Source organism: Notolepis coatsorum (assembly GCF_963971535.1).
Source record: "Notolepis coatsorum genome assembly, chromosome: 2".
NCBI lineage: Eukaryota > Metazoa > Chordata > Actinopteri > Aulopiformes > Paralepididae > Notolepis > Notolepis coatsorum.
The window spans coordinates 139079461-139102292 of record NC_140166.1 but is presented as its reverse complement, the minus strand read 5'-3'; the positions used below and the strand labels follow the sequence as shown (position 1 = coordinate 139102292).

General features: G+C 43.4%; 1 protein-coding gene across 1 annotated transcript in view; it reads right to left on the bottom strand.

Moving 5' to 3' along the window:
- The window catches only part of dnah5 (dynein, axonemal, heavy chain 5), a gene marked incomplete at both ends in the record, with an annotated part of 523851 nt that overhangs the window by 269365 nt on the left and 231654 nt on the right, over nucleotides 1-22832 (bottom strand). Inside the window, 6 exon segments of the mRNA XM_084308323.1 lie at nucleotides 1867-1974; nucleotides 5126-5260; nucleotides 6940-7134; nucleotides 15685-15872; nucleotides 19783-19898; nucleotides 19900-19920. Of these exon segments, the coding sequence (XP_084164449.1) occupies nucleotides 1867-1974; nucleotides 5126-5260; nucleotides 6940-7134; nucleotides 15685-15872; nucleotides 19783-19898; nucleotides 19900-19920 (763 nt within the window).

Genomic DNA, 22832 nt, shown 5'->3' with positions numbered 1-22832 from the left:
CTTGAAATCAATTCTAAATGTTACCGGAAGCCAGTGTAGGTTAGCTAATACAGGACTGATGTAGAATAGCAACGTCTGAAGTAGTGATGCACCAATGTGAAAATGGTGGCCGATGCCGATAACCGATATTAATATTGCTGTTCTGGCCGATACCGGTATTTACCAATGTCGATATCTCTGTATAGAAAACACTTTTTTATGATAATCAAATAAAGAGCTATTTTCCAAAACGCTTTTTTTCTGTTTTACTTTTGTAACTTATTTTCAGAAATGACTGATATTTAGAATTTAGTTAATTTTTTTTATCTGTCCTATTTTGACATCGGAACGATACCGATGTGTAAAACAATTACCATATCGGCGATATTATATTGTGCACCACTAGTCTGAAGCTTTGTGAGCTTAAACACATAATATTTACTGTATGGATGCACACATGGACGGTGTGTACAATGTACATAGAACACTCATGTATGTATTTACTTACACACACACACTGGACACTAGGACTGCTTGATTATGGCAAAAATCATAATCACAATTATTTTTGTAGCTTTCACTACCACACTATATAGATGGTTAACCCTTTCACTACCACCCGGTAGTAGTAGTAGTGAAAGGGTTTTAACCTGCTGTAAGTGTTATCCCTTTGTAGTGTGGTAGTGAAAGTATTAACCCTTTGTAGCGTGGTAGTGAAAGGGTTAAACACGGTTACTCATTGATTTGAGAACATCATGTGACTACGACTGAATTTGTTCTCGACCGAAACCCTGCCTTTGTCATCTTCTACAGTGATTTCACAGGATATCCGTCTCCTCTTCTACAGTGATTTCACAGGATATCCGTCTCCTCTTCTACAGTGATTTCACAGGATATCCGTCTCCTCTTCTACAGTGATTTCACAGGATATCCGTCTCCTCTTCTACAGTGATTTCACAGGATATCCGTCTCCTCTTCTACAGTGATTTCACAGGATATCCGTCTCCTCTTCTACAGTGATTTCACAGGATATCCGTCTCCTCTTCTACAGTGATTTCACAGGATGTCCCGTCTCATTGCAATGTGTCGTGTGTGGCTTTCCCATTTCTGTGTGGCTTGTCGTTAATGTTGGGCTGCTGTTCGGTCAGAAATTGTCATAAATAAATAAATGCCAAGGCCGTTGTTGTTTTTTTTATCGCAGTCCGACGCTGCTCTGCGTTTGCTGCAGGTGCTTAGGCAGGACACTTGACAAATGACAAATGATGCTTATCTGTTAGTGCTGGAGCTTCAGGCACTTAGGACTGACATGAAATATATAGCGGCTTCACAGTCTATCCATCTCTGTCTCTTTCTCTCATTCTCTCTCTCTTTCCCTCTCACCCCCCCTCTTTCCATCTTTCTTCATCTCTAGCTCTCTTCCCATCTATTACTTCCTTACTTCCTTCCTCTCTTCCTCCCCTCCTTCCTCTCTTCCTCCCTCCTTCCTTCCTTCCATCCCTCCCTCATTCCTTTGTTTCATCCCTCCATCCTTCCTTTCATCCCTCCCTCCTTCCTTTCATCCCTCCCTTCCTTCCTTTCATCCCTCCCTTCCTTCCTTTCTCCCTCCTTCCCGCCTTCCCTTTGTTCCTCACTTCCTATCATCCCTCCATCCCTCCCTCCTTCCCTTCATCCCTCCTTCCTTTCATCCATCCCTCCCTTTTCTTCATCCCTCCTTCCTTCCTTTCTTCCCTCCCTCCTTCCCTCATTCCCCCCCCTCCATCCCTCCCTCCCTCCCTCCATCCTCCCTTCCTCCCTCCCTCCATCCCTCCATCCTCCCTCCCTCCCCTCCCTCCTTCATTCCTCCTCTCCCTCCCTCCTGCCCTCCCTCCCTCCCCTCCCTCCTCCTACCTGTCTGTCGATGAAGGTCTCCAGTTGGGGGTAGCCTGCTTTATCCAGCTGGATTCCAGGGAACAGGTCTTCAATCAGGCTCAGAAACAATGGCTCGTCCTCATCAATCTGACCATTAAACACACACACAGACACACCCGAATTAACACATATACACACAGACACACTTCACATGCACAGGTATGCAGATATACTCTCTCTCTCACACACACACATTAATTAATACACAGGCACATGCATGCATTAACACATATATAGTGTGTTAACACGCACACACACACACATTAATTAATACACAGGCACATGCACACATTAACACATACACACTTCACATGCACAGGTATGCAGATATACTCACACACACACATTAATTAATACACAGGCACATGCACGCATTAACACATACACACACACATTAATTAATACACACACACAAACACACACACACACACACACACACACACACACACACACACACACACACACACACACACACACACACACACACACACACACACACACACACACACACACACACACACACACACACACACACACACACACACACAGTGTCAATGGAGTGAATAGTGGCATCACTTCAGGGTTTGTTCCGCCTCATTGATGCTGGAGCAACATGTCATCTATCACTGACAGGCTGGTTTAACCCCCGACATACTGTACACTGCAGTACGCTGAGCAGGGAGAGGCCAAGAGGAGGAGGAGGAGGAGGAGGAGGAGCAGGGAGAGGAGGAGGAGGAGCAGGGAGAGGAGGAGGAGGAGGAGGAGGAGGAGGAGGAGGAGGAGGAGGAGGGAGAAGCCAGGAGGAGGAGCAGGGAGAGGAGGAGGAGGAGGAGGAGGAGCAGGGAGAGGAGGAGGAGGAGGAGGAGGAGGAGCAGGGAGAGGAGGGGGAGGAGGAGGAGGAGGAGGGAGAGGAGGGGGAGGAGGAGGAGCAGGGAGAGGAGGGGGAGGAGGAGGAGGAGGAGAGGAGGAGGAGCAGGGAGAGGGCCAGGAGGAGGAGGAGGAGGAGCAGGAGGAGGAAGAGGAGGGAGAGGAGGGGGAGGAGGAGCAGGAGGAGGAGGAGCAGGGAGAGGAGGGGGAGGAGGAGGAGGAGGAGCAGGAGGAGGAGGAGGAGGAGCAGGAGGAGGAGGAGGAGCAGGAGGAGGAGCAGGAGGAGGAGCAGGAGGAGGAGGAGGTGGAGCAGGGAGAGGAGGAGGAGGAGCAGGAGGAGGAGCAGGAGGAGGAGGAGGAGGAGCAGGAGGAGGAGCAGGAGGAGGAGCAGGAGGTGGAGCAGGAGGAGGAGGAGGAGGTGGAGCAGGGAGAGGAGGAGGAGGAGCAGGAGGAGGAGCAGGGAGAGGCCAGGAGGTGTTCACTCTGGGTAAATGTACAAAATTATGTTCTATTCTGTTAATAATAATAATATTCTATTCTATTGTATTCTGTTCTAGGTCTATCAGGCTCAGAAACAATGGCTCGTCCTCATCAATCTGACCATTAAACACACACACAGACACACCCGAATTAACACATATACACACAGACACACTTCACATGCACAGGTATGCAGATATACTCTCTCTCTCACACACACACATTAATTAATACACAGGCACATGCATGCATTAACACATATATAGTGTGTTAACACGCACACACACACACATTAATTAATACACAGGCACATGCACACATTAACACATACACACTTCACATGCACAGGTATGCAGATATACTCACACACACACATTAATTAATACACAGGCACATGCACGCATTAACACATACACACACACATTAATTAATACACACACACAAACACACACACACACACACACACACACACACACACACACACACACACACACACACACACACACACACACACACACACACACACACACACACACACACACACACACACACACACACACACACACACACACACACACACACACACACAGTGTCAATGGAGTGAATAGTGGCATCACTTCAGGGTTTGTTCCGCCTCATTGATGCTGGAGCAACATGTCATCTATCACTGACAGGCTGGTTTAACCCCCGACATACTGTACACTGCAGTACGCTGAGCAGGGAGAGGCCAAGAGGAGGAGGAGGAGGAGGAGGAGGAGCAGGGAGAGGAGGAGGAGGAGCAGGGAGAGGAGGAGGAGGAGGAGGAGGAGGAGGAGGAGGAGGAGGAGGAGGAGGAGGAGGGAGAAGCCAGGAGGAGGAGCAGGGAGAGGAGGAGGAGGAGGAGGAGGAGCAGGGAGAGGAGGAGGAGGAGGAGGAGGAGCAGGGAGAGGAGGGGGAGGAGGAGGAGGAGGAGGGAGAGGAGGGGGAGGAGGAGGAGCAGGGAGAGGAGGGGGAGGAGGAGGAGGAGGAGAGGAGGAGGAGCAGGGAGAGGGCCAGGAGGAGGAGGAGGAGGAGCAGGAGGAGGAAGAGGAGGGAGAGGAGGGGGAGGAGGAGCAGGAGGAGGAGGAGCAGGGAGAGGAGGGGGAGGAGGAGGAGGAGGAGCAGGAGGAGGAGGAGGAGGAGCAGGAGGAGGAGGAGGAGCAGGAGGAGGAGCAGGAGGAGGAGCAGGAGGAGGAGGAGGTGGAGCAGGGAGAGGAGGAGGAGGAGCAGGAGGAGGAGCAGGAGGAGGAGGAGGAGGAGCAGGAGGAGGAGCAGGAGGAGGAGCAGGAGGTGGAGCAGGAGGAGGAGGAGGAGGTGGAGCAGGGAGAGGAGGAGGAGGAGCAGGAGGAGGAGCAGGGAGAGGCCAGGAGGTGTTCACTCTGGGTAAATGTACAAAATTATGTTCTATTCTGTTAATAATAATAATATTCTATTCTATTGTATTCTGTTCTAGGTCTCTCAGGTCATTCATACTGACCAGCTTGGACACGTTCAGACCCTTCATACTGACCAGCTTGGACACGTTCAGACCCTTCATACTGACCAGCTTGGACACGTTCAGACCCTTCATACTGACCAGCTTGGACAGGTTCAGACCCTTCATACCGACCAGCTTGGACAGGTTCAGACCCTTCATACTGACCAGCTTGGACACGTTCAGACCCTTCATACTGACCAGCTTGGACACGTTCAGACCCTTCATACTGACCAGCTTGGACACGTTCAGACCCTTCATACTGACCAGCTTGGACACGTTCAGACCCTTCATACTGACCAGCTTGGACAGGTTCAGGCCCTTCATACTGACCAGCTTGGACACGTTCAGACCCTTCATACTGACCAGCTTGGACACGTTCAGACCCTTCATACTGACCAGCTTGGACAGGTTCATGTCCCTCAGGACCCTCATGACGATGGTGGACTCCGTGTCGTTGGGGTTCGCTCGCTTGGCCGCTCCCAGCGTCCTCAACACAGACAAGATGTTCCTCAACCCGAAGTCATAGTGGACCTGGACGAGAGACGAGACGGAGACCATATGAGACCATATGAGACGAGAGAGACAATGAGGTTTTCGGATGCGTGTGAAATTATGTGCAAAATAAATCTGCATTGTTTTTTTTTTGGGGGCGAAGTGCCCCTTTAAAGATGTCCTCCTCCCTGTTACCTGCTTGGAGAGTAGTAGTTAACCTTCTGTAGTGTGGTAGTGAAAGGGTTAACCTTATGTAGTGTGGTAGTGAAATGGTTAACCGTATGTAGTGTGGTAGTGAAAGGTTAACCATCTGTAGTGTGGTAGTGCAAGGGTTAACCTTCTGTAGTGTTGTAGTGAAATGGTTAACATTCTGTAGTGTGGTATAGTGAAAGGGTTATAGTGTGGTAGTGAAAGTGTTAACCTTCTGTAGTGTGGTAGTGAAAGGGTTAACAATATGTAGTGTGGTAGTGAAAGGGTTAACCTTCTGTACTGTGGTAGTGAAAGGGTAACCTTCTATAGTGTGGTAGTGAAAGGGTTAACCTTCTGTAGTGTGGTAGTGAAATGGTTAACCTTATGTAGGGTGGTAGTGAAAGGGTTAACCGTATATCTCTGAGTGCCCGTCTCCTAGCGCTGACTAAGGTGATGGATGCCTCGGGGTCTTGGCCAAGATTGCAGTGACTGCTCTACATGCACCTCCGAGGCATTGGATCAGTTATTTACCGTTGTCTGTCCGTGGTCCTGTCAACTGATTAACAGTATTAACAGACTGTTAACAGATTAACAGTCAACGCGGTTTCATTGCTGGGTTAAGTACTTCTATTCTATTCACATAATATGCTTACTTTATATATCTACTCCATTCACATATATGCTTATCACTTGTATCTATTGCTATGTCCGCCCACTACAATCACATGAGCTGTCTAACGCCTGTCCCGTCTCCCTGTCTCCCTGTGAGTTGCTGTCCTGGAGTGCTGACCGGAGTGTCGGACGTCCCGTGATGAAGGCCGGGAGGTTGCGACCCCCTCTGTGTGCCCCCCTGTCTCCGGAGGTCTCGTAGTGGTGACCGGAGTGCCGGACGTCCCGTGATGATGTCGGGGAGTTCGCGACCCTCTCTGCGCCGCCCCCTATCTCCCTGTCTCCGGCTGTCCCTGAGCAATGACCGGAGTGTTGAATGTCCCGTGACTAAGACGGAGAGGACGTGACCCTCTTTGCGCCGCCCCTGTGCCTCAAATAGATCCGCTATCAGCTCTATCTTTAATCTTTGAAAATGTTCATTTGCTATCGCTATTAGCTCTATCTTTAATCTTTCAAAATGTTCAGTTGCTATTGCATGCACTCATCTGTGTTTCACTACACACATGAGTGCATGCTTACCAACTGTCCGTCTGCAACACTACTATCACTGACATCTAAGAGGGGAGATCCCCCCTTGAATGGCCCTTCTAAGGTTTCTCTCCTCCACACTGCCTGTGGACCTTTTTTCCCTATTGTTAGGTTTTAGTGAGTTTTTCCTTACCTTCGCGTGGGGTATGTCTGGGAGTGCTTGCATTCTTTCATTTATTTGCATTTATCTTAAATTTTTTGGACCTTATGGTGTTCTTGTTCTGTTCTTGACTTGTTTAAAGAAGACCTGTACGGCCCATGGGGACATTAACGTGTGTTGTCGGGCCTTATAAATAAATTTGATTTGATTTGATTTGATAAGAACCTGTTACCTGCTTGGAGAGCTGCTCCTCACACAGCTTGTAGAGGGTGAAGAACTTGCGCGCCAGCTCCATGTTGTCGATGAAGCCGCAGCTGGCCAGCTTCACCCGGATGATGATCTGACGGTCGGGCACCATCATGGCCACCGAGCGGAAGTTGATCTTCAGGTTCTCGGGGAGCTCCTGGCGCCCGGCGTAGCCCGGGTTCTGATTGGAACGAAAAAGAAAAAGAGAATGAAACGTCTTTTTATTTTATTTTTGGGTTATCCTTCCGATCCCACCTTAACCCTTTCACTGCCACACGACAGAAGGTTAACCCTTTACTGTCACACTACCGACGGTCGCCTGGTCCTTTCTTTTCTTTGAATAATAATAATAATAATAATAATAATAATAATAATAATAATAATAATAATAATAATAATAATAATAATAATAATAATAATAATAATAATAATAATAATAATAATAATAATAATAATAATAATAATAATAATAATAATAATAATAAACTTTATTTGTATAGCACTTTTCATACAGAAGTTGCAGTTCAAAGTGCTTCACAACAGTAAAGAATACTGACATAAGCGGGCATAAAAAAGATGGTAGAGAGAGCAAGGTAAGGTAAATCACAGTGTTTCACATTAGGATCTAGCATCCCAATAGGCCTCTCTGTTTACAGTTTCATTCAGTAATACAAATAATACAAATAGAATAGACAGAGTAAAAAATTACGGTTTGCTTCAGTTTAAAAATAGGCTAAAAATTATAAAAATAGAACGGACATAAAATAGTTCCAACATACAACAGGGTATCGCTAACATACAACAGAGCAGTGCAATAATAATAATAATAATAATAATAATCGTTATTTGTATATCACCTTTCATACCAGAATACAAGAATAATGTGTTTCACAGCAATAATGTAGACATAAAATAGACATCGGCATAAAATGTGCATAAATATAGACTTAGAGAGAATTGACAAAATAAAAGCAATGCATGAAGTGGGGCGGCTACGTGGCGTAGTGGGCAAGGCGCTCGCCACGAATGCGGAGACGCTGGGCTCGCCTGTTCGAGCCCAGCGCTCCACATTGCTTTCAGTTTAGCTGGTCGTTCATACTAATACACATTGGCCGTATTAGGGGGTGGGAAACTGATGGGTGGGGATCGGGCGTTGTGGACAGCGACTCCTACAGGTCGGTTGGTGCGCCTGCGCAGTAGAATCAGGAAGTGTCGGGGGCAGCGTGAGCCTCCCACGCGTTACTCCTCGCCACTGAGAGATCGAGCTGCGCAGGTGAAAAGATGCGACTGCTGTTACCTCAAGTACTGGAGGGGACTTGTGCTATGTATGACTTAGTCCACATTGCAGCCGGCTTGTGGAAGGCAAGAAACAGCGTCCGTGACAGGGGAGGGTTGAATTGGATGATACGAAATTGGGATGGGAGAAAAATATAGAAAAAAATTGGAGAAAAAGTGGATAAAAAAGAAAATAAATAAAAGCAATGCATGAAGTGCAGACGTCCACGCGTCTCATCAATCGATCGATAATACGCTATGAATTAACAAGTTGGTGATACTGTCGGTATCCATTAGCTGTATGTAGCTTCAACGCCACGTACGCTCGGATTACTAACAATACATTATGTAAACAAACCATTTACTACTGTATTTCAAAATGTATTTAAAACTGTTTAGTCAACAATAGACCTTCAGTGTCAATGGATCACCTCAGGTAATTGACCTATCTGTGATTGGAGGATGAAGACAAGAGGGCGGGGCTTGAGATAGGTCAACCAACCAGTGTCTCTGCGAGGGCGGCAGTGGGCGGGGTCTCTCGGAGGTGCTCTACTCTGACACTGGATTAGGCTCTGGGGATATGAAAACTGTCAAGAGATTATATTCTGTTGGTAAATCCAACCTTTTATATACTCTTCTATGTACCGGAATATCCATAATCCTGTATTGAAAACCTGCCCTGGGCCACGGGGAGATAATCAGGCGATCACAATTAGCACTAAGTAAACACTTTAATCCCAGTGGACACGGCCCAAGGTCTAGTTTCCATGGTACCGTACTACTATCATTAATTAATTACTATAGACACAATTATACACGCACACACACACACACACACAGTACATGTATGCATATACACACCTATAGGCACACGTTGACACACAAACACCTACATCCACGCACATATGCACACATGCCCACACATGTGCACACACCCACCCACCCACCCACCCACCCCCCACCCACCCACCCACCCGCCCACCCCCCAACCCACACACACACAGACGCTTACCTGCATCCATATCCACGCAGTATATTAATAGCTACACAGTGAACTGTAACCTTCCCAACACTCTAGGGACGCATTCCTCACTGTTTAATCACTCGTCTGGGGGAAAGTAGCGCTGAGGAGGAATCTACCAGCACTGGCTTGTTACTCAATCTGAGGTGACATGGTGCAGTATGTGTTGTTCCACACGCCCTGGGCCCAAGAACATACAACATGTATAATAATACACAGTACTCAGTGATGGGCAAGCTACTTGGAAAATGTAGTTAGCTACACTACAAGTTACTCTTGATTAAATATAGCTCAACTACAATGGAAGCTATCCCCAGAGAAATGTAGCAAGCTACACTACAAGAACATGGCAAAAATAGCTAACTACATCGGCACTACTTTTTTTTTTTTTACTTCATGATCAAGTTTCCACCAAACAAATAGGCAGGCAAAAAAATTGATTATTTATTATAAAACTGAAACAAGCCCTCGGTCTGGCTTTTTGTGTCATCCTTTTAACATGAACTTGTATTATGTACAAAATGTTAATAAAGTATCTAAAAAACGGTGCTACACTGCCTTGTATCAAATTAACAGCATCTTCCTTCTCATTCTGGGGAGCACTCCTCTTTCTCGCATGCTCACGTTCCTTATCCAGGAAGGCAAGTTTAGCTGGGTGCAGCCTCTACAAAAGAAAGGAGACCATTTGGTCAATGTTTGATCAGTTTTTATAGTATAGTTTGTTGATTACTTTTGATGCAGTAATGGTCTTTTTCTTTTCTATTCTATCTTTATGTATTATTTATCCCTAAACTCTGCATCTTCTGAAACCTGCCCACTTTATCAACCAAAAACACACTTCTTCAATATCTGAATTTTAACTAATAATAACTGTCTTACTGCATTTTACTATTATGCTACCATGTCTATACTACCACCAACTATGCTAATATGTCTATACTACTACAGTATGTACTCAGAGTATAACACAGCTTGACACTGACAAACAATACTACTTATCCTTGGCTGCTAGATATGTACCACTCCTGCTGACTTGTTGTACACAATTTGTAAGTTGCTTTGAATGAAAGCATCAGCTAAATGACCAAATGTATTTAAATATGTAACTCACAAAACATTCCATGGCCCCAAAATCATGTGGGGACCTGACCCACAGGTTGAGAACCACTGCTCTAGGTGATATTTTCCCTCTTAATGTATACTTTGTTAGTTTGTTTTTTCTTTTCTCCACCCCCATAATATTGTTCATTTTCTGCCTACAGTGAAACATGATAGCAGCTATCTGTTTGTTAAATCTGTTTAGTGCTGGACGTGTGGGAAGTTGAGAGCAGCTTCGTTTTTGGCTGACACAATAAACACATATGTTTTAGGCGTTTTTTCAGTCAAACTCATAAATTTTTCCACATGGGGCCATGGAGAGGCATTGTTGTTATTAACATCATCATCTTCATCAATGCCATCAGCCCTGGAAACATCGAATCCCTCTGCCATTTCGCGCGGACTGGTTCATGTAATCTGTTAAATTGCATTCATTCATTCAGTGGTCCGTGTTTTGATTTTCACTTCCTGATTTGCGGAGCTGGAGTCCCGCCCTATCCTGCCTCTGATTGGCCTACCCGTAATGTTTTGGCCTAACCTTACCCAATCGTGAGTCGTCATACTCATATCTAAACCAACCAACCGATCATAGTGGGTTTTCTCCGGGGAGTTTTTTTTCTTCTCACAAATCTTTATTTAGTCTGTTTCTCCTGATACTAGCGTGTAGCGTTTTGCTCACGCTACTCACTACTTCGTTCTAAAAATAGCTGCACTACAGAGCACGCTACTTGGTTCAAAAGTAGCGACACTACCATCACGCTACTGAGAAATGTAGTTAAGCTATGTAGCGTCGCTACTTGTAGCTAGCTACTGCCCAACACTGACAGTACTGTATAATACCACATTTATATAAACTATGATATATTACCATAAAACATATCACTATATATAATATGCACGTAACACCACTCTGGCCCCGATTCCTATTGCCTTGGTGGTAGAATTATGTTTCTGTTCATCTTATCGTGGTAATGATAATCTCGCTAGACATCTTCAAAAGACAGCTTAAAACCTATCTCTTTGCTCAGGCATTTAAATGAAACATCAGGGATATCCTGACACAAATTGTACTTTACCTGCACTATTCTTACCCTACCTACACTTCATATTCATGTGTCGGTTCTATGCACTGTAATTTTAAGAGCACTGCTCTGTTGTAATTCATAATTTAACTATTTTATCACACTTTTTACTTCTTACATACTGATGCACTGCTCTGTTGTATGTTAAATACCCTGTTGTATGTCCATTCTATTTTATAATTTTTAGCCTATTTTTAAACTGAATCCAACCGCACTTTGTTTTTACTCTGTCTATTCTATTTTTATTATTTGTATTACTGAATGAAACTGTAAACAGAGAGGCCTATTGGGATGCTAGATCCTAATGTGAAGCACTGTGATTTACCTTACCTTGCTACCTCTTGTCTTTTTTATGCTCGCTTATGCCTGTATTTTTTACTGTTGTGAAGCACTTTGAACTGCAACTTCTGTATGAAAAGTGCTATACAAATAATGTTTATTATTATTATAATAAAGAAAGGTGTGGTAATATTCCAGAATAGGTTCCCTTTAAAGACTAATCAAGAGTCCTGATTCTGTCCATGATACAGAAGATATGAGGTCCTGTGAGTAACTGTAGATATGAGGATGTGTGAGTAAGTGTAGATATGAGGTTGTGTGAGTAACTGTAGATATGAGGCTGTGTGAGTAAGTGTAGATATGAGGTTGTGTGAGTAACTGTAGATATGAGGATGTGTGAGTAACTGTAGATATGAGGTTGTGTGAGTAACTGTAGATATGAGGTTGTGAGTAACTGAAGATATGAGGATGTGTGAGTAACTGTAGATATGAGGCTGTGTGAGTAACTGTAGATATGAGGTTGTGTGAGTAACTGTAGATATGAGGTTGTGTGAGTAACTGTAGATATGAGGATGTGTGAGTAAGTGTAGATATGAGGTTGTGTGAGTAACTGTAGATATGAGGTTGTGTGAGTAACTGAATATATGAGGTAGTGTGAGTAACTGTAGATATGAGGATGTGTGAGTAACTGAAGATATGAGGCTGTGTGAGTAACTGTAGATATGAGGTTGTGTGAGTAACTGTAGATATGAGGCTGTGTGAGTAACTGTAGATATGAGGTTGTGTGAGTAACTGTAGATATGAGGCTGTGTGAGTAACTGTAGATATGAGGATGTGTGAGTAACTGTAGATATGAGGATGTGTGAGTAAGTGTAGATATGAGGTTGTGTGAGTAACTGTAGATATGAGGTTGTGTGAGTAACTGAAGATATGAGGCTGTGTGAGTAACTGAAGATATCAGGATGTGTGAGTAACTGAAGATATGAGGCTGTGTGAGTCACTGTAGATATGAGGTTGTGTGAGTAACTGAAGATATGAGGTAGTGTGAGTAACTGTAGATATGAGGTTGTGTGAGTAACTGTAGATATGAGGCTGTGTGAGTAACTGTAGATATGAGGATGTGTGAGTAACTGTAGATATGAGGATGTGTGAGTAACTGTAGATATGAGGTTGTGTGAGTAACTGTAGATATGAGGATGTGTGAGTAACTGTAGATATGAGGCTGTGTGAGTAACTGTAGATATGAGGTTGTGTGAGTAACTGTAGATATGATGATGTGTGAGTAACTGTAGATATGAGGATGTATGAGTAACTGTAGATATGAGGATGACGTGTGAGTAACTGAAGATATGAGGTTGTGTGAGTAACTGTAGATATGAGAGTTTCATAAACGCATGGTGGTCACTCACAGCACACAGTCGCTCCTCCTGCATAGTTCCTGCGTATCAGACTCTTTGGAGATACGAGGTTTGCATCCGGCACTTTTAGCATGCATAACGAGTCCAATAACCAACGAGCAAACCATTATAATATGAATTAACAGAGGGGGGCGCGGAGGGGGGTGCAGAGGCCCCCTCTCTGTTCAGCCGGATTAAGTTTTACACCGAGTCTCTTTCGGTTCAACATCGCAAATTAAAATGACCCCATTGATGCCATTTAAACGTAGCAGGGAGAGCAATGTTTCCGCTTGGAATAAGTTGAGAATGAATTAATGCAGAGATTTGTAACGGCCCTAATCGGGGAGGAGAACAGCGATAGGGCTGTGCTGGTTCAGTGGGCTAAGGTCCAGTCCCAATTCCACTCCCTTGGTCCCTTGCTCTCTTTGAAGTGCCCTCGACTGGGTATTAACCCTTCAAAACTAAGCTACTAGGAGGTAGGGGTTGAAATCTTTACCTTGGAAATGGACACAACTAATTTCGTCAACAGTATATCTGTAGATTCTATATCTATCATCTGTACATATCCCTTACCTACTCTTACTAGTTACACTGCTGGTCACTATGACTTTATGTTTGTGTCTTCATACCTGTATCACTGTACATATTAATACTACAACTCTGTACATACATCTGATTAGCACTATTACTGAGTACTACTAATGTATATATGTTATATCCAGTTTAATCACCTGTACATTGTATATTACTGTTGCACTTTACTGTTACATTTGCACTCTGGTTGGAAGCCAAACGTCTTTTCGTTGTACTGTACTTGTGCTGCATGATGACAATACATTTGATTTGAATCTAATCTAATCTGTACTACATGCCACACAATTAGTTGTTTTCCCTCAATATCTCTGTGACACCTGTGAGTTAGGAAACACCCCCGGTTCTCCAGAACAGGTCTAATTACTGTATATCCCCTAACGACAGTAATTACTGTATATCCCCTAACGACAGTAATTACTGTATATCCCCTAACGACAGTAATTACTGTATATCCCCTAACGACAGTAATTACTGTATATCCCCTAACGACAGTATTGAGGATGTTTGGGGGTATTATGTATATATTATAGTGAATGAGTGATAGTGAGTTTCTGACCATAGTGAGTGAGTGAGTGAGTGAGTGAGTGAGTGAGTGAGTGAGTGAGTGAGTGAGTGAGTGAGTGAGTGAGTGAAGATAGTATCTGACCATAGTGAGTGAGTGAGTGAGTGAGTGAGTGAGTGAGTGAGTGAGTGAGTGAGTGAGTGAGTGAGTGAGTGAGTGAGTGAGTGAGTGAGTGAGTGAGTGAGTGGGTGAGTGAGTGAGTGAGTGGTGCAGTATAGTTTCTGACCATAGTGAGTGAGTGATAGAGTGAGTGATAGAGTGATGAGTGAGTGAGTGAGTGAGTGAGTGAGTGAGTGAGTGAGTGAGTGAGTGAGTGAGTGAGTGAGTGATAGAGTGAGTGATAGAGTGAGTGAGTGAGTGAGTGAGTGAGTGAGTGAGTGAGTGAGTGAGTGAGTGAGTGAGTGAGTGATAGAGTGGTACAGTAGATTTGTTTCTGACCATAGTGAGTGATAGAGTGGTACAGTAGATTTGTTTCTGACCATAGTGAGTGATATAGTGGTACAGTAGATTAGTTTCTGACCATAGTGAGTGATATAGTGGTACAGTAGATTAGTTTCTGACCATAGTGAGTGATAGAGTGGTACAGTAGATTCGTGTCTGACCATAGTGAGTGATAGCGTGGTACAGTAGATTCGTGTCTGACCATAGTGAGTGATAGCGTGGTACAGTGGATTCGTTTCTGACCATAGTGAGTGATAGCGTGGTACAGTAGATTAGTTTCTGACCATAGTGAGTGATAAGAGTGGTACAGTAGATTCGTTTCTGACCATAGTGAGTGATAGCGTGGTACAGTAGATTCGTGTCTGACCATAGTGAGTGATAGAGTGGTACAGTAGATTCGTTTCTGACCATAGTGAGTGATAGAGTGGTACAGTAGATTCGTGTCTGACCATAGTGAGTGATAGAGTGGTACAGTAGATTCGTTTCTGACCATAGTGAGTGATAGAGTGGTACAGTAGATTCGTTTCTGACCATAGTGAGTGATAGAGTGGTACAGTAGATTAGTTTCTGACCATAGTGAGTGATAGAGTGGTACAGTAGATTAGTTTCTGACCATAGTGAGTGATAGTGTGGTACAGTAGATTCGTTTCTGACCATAGTGAGTGATAGCGTGGTACAGTAGATTCGTGTCTGACCATAGTGAGTGATAGAGTGGTACAGTAGATTCGTTTCTGACCATAGTGAGTGATAGCGTGGTACAGTAGATTTGTGTCTGACCATAGTGAGTGATATAGTGGTACAGTAGATTCGTTTCTGACCATAGTGAGTGATAGCGTGGTACAGTAGATTAGTTTCTGACCATAGTGAGTGATAGTGTGGTACAGTAGATTAGTTTCTGACCATAGTGAGTGATAGAGTGGTACAGTAGATTAGTTTCTGACCATAGTGAGTGATAGAGTGGTACAGTAGATTCGTTTCTGACCATAGTGAGGAAGATGCCAAACTCGGGGTTCATGTTCACGTTGTCTCCGTCGGTGAAGATGAAGTTCTTGCGTCGCTCCTTCTTGCAGGTGAGAACGATGGCGATCTGCTGGGCGGCAACTGACAGCACCGGCAAGTCGATCCGGTTAAACTCATCGAAACAGCCCCATGAGCCGGACTGGGCCACACCTGAACAAACAGATAAAATAAGATAAGATAAGATGTTCCTCTATTGATCGCCTTGGGGAAATGCGGGCATCATAGCAGCATGGGAGAGGGGGGAGTCAATGTTGATGGTTTTGTTGAACATTTGTATTTCACAGGAGAGAAACTGTATTCAAAGAAAGCTATTAAAATAGTCTTTGAATCTAAATATACTTTCTTTGTGTTGATTTTACATTAATTCCATGATTTTACTCAAGTAAATATCTGTTACAAGCTTCGGTCTTAAAGGGGAACTCCACTTTTTTTGGAAATTAGCTTATTTAACATCTTCCCTGGAGTTAGACAAGAAGATGCATACCTTTTTTGTCTCTGTGCGTGCATTTTAGCTTTGGGAATAGACGCTCCGTTAGCATAGCTTAGCTTCATCACTGGAAGTGAGGCAGGACAGTAGCCTTACAGTGCCTTACAGTGTATTGCAAGGTCTGACATTGACCAAACTTGATATGCATGACCTTGGTGGGCTCTAGGTCAACTCCTGAAAAGGGGGTCAATGTCAGACCTTGCAATCAAAAGTTAGGGGGCGCACTGAAATTATGGCAAGGGTTATTATCCCCCTAACTTTTGATTGCAAAGTCTGACATTGACCCCCTTTTCAGGAGTTGACCTAGAGCCCACCAAGGTCATGCATATCAAGTTTGGTCAATGTCAGACCTTGCAATACACTGTAAGGCACTGTAAGGCTACTGTCCTGCCTCACTTCCAGTGATGAAGCTAAGCTATGCTAACGGAGCGTCTATTCCCAAAGCTAAAATGCACGCACAGAGACAAAAAAGGTATGCATCTTATTGTCTAACTCCAGGGAAGATGTTAAATAAGCTAATTTCCAAAAAAAGTGGAGTTCCCCTTTAAGTAGAAAATGCGATTTTTAATCTAGATTAATTACAGAATATTGTGAGATTAATTAGTAAAAAAAAAATTATCTATTGACAGCACTAGTAGAAAGACATAAATATAGGCAACACAATTACATATGAATATAAAAATATGAGAAAAATAAACAGTGTAAACAAAGGTGCAGACGAGGGTCTATCGGTTATATTACCGAACAATAAAGAAACAAAGACACTAGAATAATGCACTCCGTAGAGCAGGGGTGTCAAACTCATTTTCACAGAGGGCCACATCAGCATTATGGTTGCCCTCAAAGGGCCAAAGACCATATCAATGTTAATGTAATGTAAAATAAATGTAGCTACTCATTTACATATTGTTAAACATGTTGTTTCTGTATTTATTACTTATTCAAGTTATACATTTTGCATAGATGTAAAAATATACGTTATGTTATTTTAACAAATAATTTTAGTTGATCAGAACCCCATATTACTCCATCAATCAATGATCAAACCATTCAACTAAATAACAAAGAAGAATATTATCATCAAATACAAGCTATGAATTATTGAAGTTCCCCCCCCCCCCCCCCCCCCCCCCCTTTATTTTATTTTTTTTAATATTTTTTTTAATTTTAATTTTAATTTTAATTTATTTTTTTTAGGCAGGCAATGGGTGGGTAGGAGGGGGTCAGACACGACAGATTTTTTTGAATTTAATGAACCTGTACGTGCAATTTCCTGCAATATAGAGCCTTCAATCTTGACCAATAAAGCTGCTCTTTTCACTATAAAACTCAGTTAACCATAACGTAGATTTATATATTGGGGGGGATATATCATATTTTTCATATAATCAAAAAGTGGTGGAGCAAGATCATACCTTTGCTCCCCCAAGTTCAATAGTGGGAGAGCAGAGATGCTCCGAATGCTCTTATGGCCAGGCGTCTATGATTCACTGATACAAAGTAAAATAGTGCAGTGCAATAAAATAGTTAGTAAAATAGAATAAAATAATGCAATAGTGCATTGCAATAAAATAGTTATCATCGTATTTTTTCGGGAGGCCGGTAAGGAGTGCATTACAGTAGTCGAGTTGGCTTGAGATAAAGGCATGGATCTGGTTTTCAGTGTCCTTTTGATTTATAAATGGCCGTACTTTAGCTATGTTTCTAAGGTGGAAGAATTAAGTTTTTGTCAACTTGTTGATTGTGATTTAAAGCTTAGGTCTGAGTCTACCATAACACCAAGACTTAACTCACTCAAATACAGTTAGCAGCTGGATAGACCACAGATGGAAATTAGCTTCTGCTAAATCTGGTGCAAACATATTTTCATGTAACAATGATGAATTGTAAAAAAAAAAAAAAAAAAAAAAAAAAAATTTTAAATAGATTCGGGGCTTTTCAGAATACATCCGGGCTTGAGCCCAGGTAGCCACCCCCTAGCTCCGCCCTGATGGGCACCTGTTAGACGGGTGTAACTGGGTTTACTAAATTCTCAAAATGTGTAAAAAAAAAAAGAAAAAAGGAAAAACTTAATTTGTTGAGGTCCTAGTCTGGGGGAGGGGAGGGGGGGGGGGTCTGGCCTAGAGTTTTTTTTTGTTTTTGTTTATATTGATTTATTTTTTTTTATTTCGGGGGGGGGGGGGGGGCAGTTGGCAGCATTTCCTTTTGTATTGGTTGTTGAACTGTTGAACTGATGCTGTAAAACTGAAAAAAAAGAATATACCATAAACATATTGTTAAAAAAAAAAAAAACAAGCTATGACATTAAGTTGTTCAAAACCTTTTTGTCACAGTCAAGAGGGCAGAACTAACAACTGTGAGCTGCAAAGAACACGTGGGACAGATGTAGCAGATGTTACAAAAACAAATGGCTGCACACAACCTTGCAGAAGCCATACATCCAACTAATGGAAGATAGTTTAATTAACTTTAATTAACATATTGCAGAATGGGTACAGTACAGCTCAATACACACAATATTAAGGAGATGCAGACCAGAGAAAGACTTTCGACTTGTTTACATCAGGGTCCCCCGTTTTCAATTCGTAATGAAATTGCTATTACATGTGTCTGCATGAACACACATACCTCAGATGTTCAACATACATGTACTGTATGTGTAAGAATGTGTAATAACTAAGACTGTCAAAGTTAAAGCTTTAATAACGCATTAACCCACAATTCTTTTAACGCCGCTATTTTTTAATTAATGTTTAATTTTTATTTTTTTTCATAGCTCTTGGGGGGCCACATCAAATGACGTGGCGGGCCACATTTGGCCCGCGGGGCCATGAGTTTGACACCTATGCCGTAGAGAGTCCACCAAGGTGTAACAAGCTCCCCACTTTGCTATTACTCTCACACACGACATCACACAAAATTGGATCTGGGGGGGTCATAGGGTTCGTCTTATATTAATATATTGATACCATCAGTACAATATCACGAAGAGACGACACGTTTCAGATGTCATCATGACGAGAAAAGCTGTTGGGTTCATGTTTTTTTTGTTCTGTGAGAATAGCGCCACCATGAGGCCAAATTACTAACAGGGCTCCTCTCTATAAGTAGGACAAACACTTTTTTTTGTTTGTTTATTTGTTTGTTTGTTTGTTTGTTTGTTTGTTTGTTTGTGTTTGTTTGTGTGTTTGTTTGTTGTATTGATTGATTGATTGAAAACGTTATTAACAGATTGCAGAATGGGTACAATACAGTACGGCTCAATACACACAATTGTTAAGGGGATGCAGACGAGAGAAAGACGTTCGTCTTGTTTACATCAGGGTCCTCCATTTTCAATTCATCCAGACATTTATGACATACAAATATACAGTACTGTTTAAGATAAAGAGATCATAAAATAAAAAATATATACATCCGGGATGCCTGGGTACCTGGCATCATGGAAACCTGGTCCCCAAGCGGGAATCGAACCCTGGACCTTCTTGCTGTGAGGCGACAATGTTAACCACTACACCACCACCACTACACCACTACACCACACACCACACACACACCACACACACGTCATACCTTTGAAAATCCTGCCCAGTCCTCTGAAGTCCATCTGATCAGAGCAGTTGAAGACCACCACATATTTGCCCAGACAGCGACCCATGTCTTTAATGGTCTCTGTCTTACCTGCAGAAAGAACCAGAGCATTTCAACAGGCTGAGACAGATGACTTACTGTCACACACACACACACACACACACACACACACACACACACACACACACACACACACACACACACACACACACACACACACACACACACACACACACACACACACACACACACACACACACACACACACACACACACACACACACACACACACACACACACACACACACACACACACACACACACACACACACACACACACACACAGACTTACTGTCACACACACAGACCCCCTGTCACACACACAGACTTACTGTCACACACACAGACTTACTGTCACACACACAGACTTACTGTCACACACACACACACAGACTTACTGTCACACACACAGACTTACTGTCACACACACAGACTTACTGTCACACACAGAGACTTACTGTCACACACACAGACTTACTGTCACACACACAGACTTACTGTCACACACCTGTCACACACACAGAGACTTACTGTCACACACACAGACTTACTGTCACACACACACAGACTTACTGTCACACACACAGAGACTTACTGTCACACACACAGACTTACTGTCACACACACACAGACTTACTGTCACACACAGAGACTTACTGTCACACACACAGACTTACTGTCACACACACACAGACTTACCGTCCCACACACACAGACTTACTGTCACACACACAGACTTACTGTCACACACACAGACTTACTGTCACACACACAGACTTACTGTCACACACACACACACACACAGACTTACTGTCACACACACAGACTTACTGTCACACACAGAGATAACTTACTGTCACACACAGAGATAACTTACTGTCACACACACAGAGACACACACAGACTTACTGTCACACACACAGAGACTTACTGTCACACACACAGAGACTTACTGTCACACACACAGACTTACTGTCACACACACAGACTTACTGTCACACACACAGAGATAACTTACTGTCACACACACAGACTTACTGTCACACACACAGACTTACTGTCACACACACACAGACTTACCGTCCCACACACACAGACTTACTGTCACACACACAGACTTACTGTCACACACACAGACTTACTGTCACACACACAGACTTACTGTCACACACACAGACTTACTGTCACACACACAGACTTACTGTCACACACAGAGATAACTTACTGTCACACACAGAGACACACACAGACTTACTGTCACACACACAGACTTACTGTCACACACAGACTTACTGTCACACACACACAGACTTACTGTCACACACACACAGACTTACTGTCACACACACACAGACTTACTGTCACACACACACAGACTTACTGTCACACACACATACTTACTGTCACACACAGAGATAACTTACTGTCACACACAACAGACTTACTGTCACACACAGAGATAACTTACTGTCACACACAGAGATAACTTACTGTCACACACAGAGACACACACAGACTTACTGTACACACACAGAGACTTACTGTCACACACACAGAGACTTACTGTCACACACACAGACTTACTGTCACACACACAGAGACACACACAGACTTACTGTCACACACACAGAGACTTACTGTCACACACACAGAGACTTACTGTCACACACACAGACTTACTGTCACACACAGAGACTTACTGTCACACACACAGACTTACTGTCACACACACAGAGACACACACAGACTTACTGTCACACACACAGAGACTTACTGTCACACACACAGAGACTTACTGTCACACACACAGACTTACTGTCACACACACAGACTTACTGTCACACACACACAGAGATAACTTACTGTCACACACACAGACTTACTGTCACACACACAGACTTACTGTCACACACACAGAGATAACTTACTGTCACACACACACAGACTTACTGTCACACACAGAGACTTACTGTCACACACACAGAGACTTACTGTCACACACAGAGACTTACTGTCACACACACAGAGATAACTTACTGTCACACACACAGACTTACTGTCACACACACAGACTTACGGTCACACACACAGACTTACGTCACACACACAGAGATAACTTACTGTCACACACACAGACTTACTGTCACACACACAGACTTACTGTCACACACACAGATTTACTGTCACACACACACAAGACTTACTGTCACACACACAGACTTACTGTCACACACACACACACACAGACTTACTGTCACACACACAGACTTACTGTCACACACACACACACACAGACTTACTGTCACACACACAGACTTACTGTCACACACACAGACTTACTGTCACACACACAGACTTACTGTCACACACACAGACTTACTGTCACACACAGAGATAACTTACTGTCACACACACACAAGACTTACTGTCACACACACAGACTTACTGTCACACACACACACACACAGACTTACTGTCACACACACACACACACAGACTTACTGTCACACACACAGACTTACTGTCACACACACATACTTACTGTCACACACAGAGATAACTTACTGTCACGCACACACAGACTTACTGTCACACACACAGACTTACTGTCACACACACAGACTTACTGTCACACACACAGACTTACTGTCACACACAGACTTACTGTCACACACACAGAGATTACTTACTGTCACACACACACAGACTTACTGTCACACACACACAGACTTACTGTCACACACACAGACTTACTGTCACACACACAGACTTACTGTCACACACACAGACTTACTGTCACACACAGACTTACTGTCACACACACAGAGATTACTTACTGTCACACACACAGACTTACTGTCACACACACAGAGATAACTTACTGTCACACACACAGACTTACTGTCACACACACAGACTTACTGTCACACACACAGAGATAACTTACTGTCACACACACAGACTACTGTCAC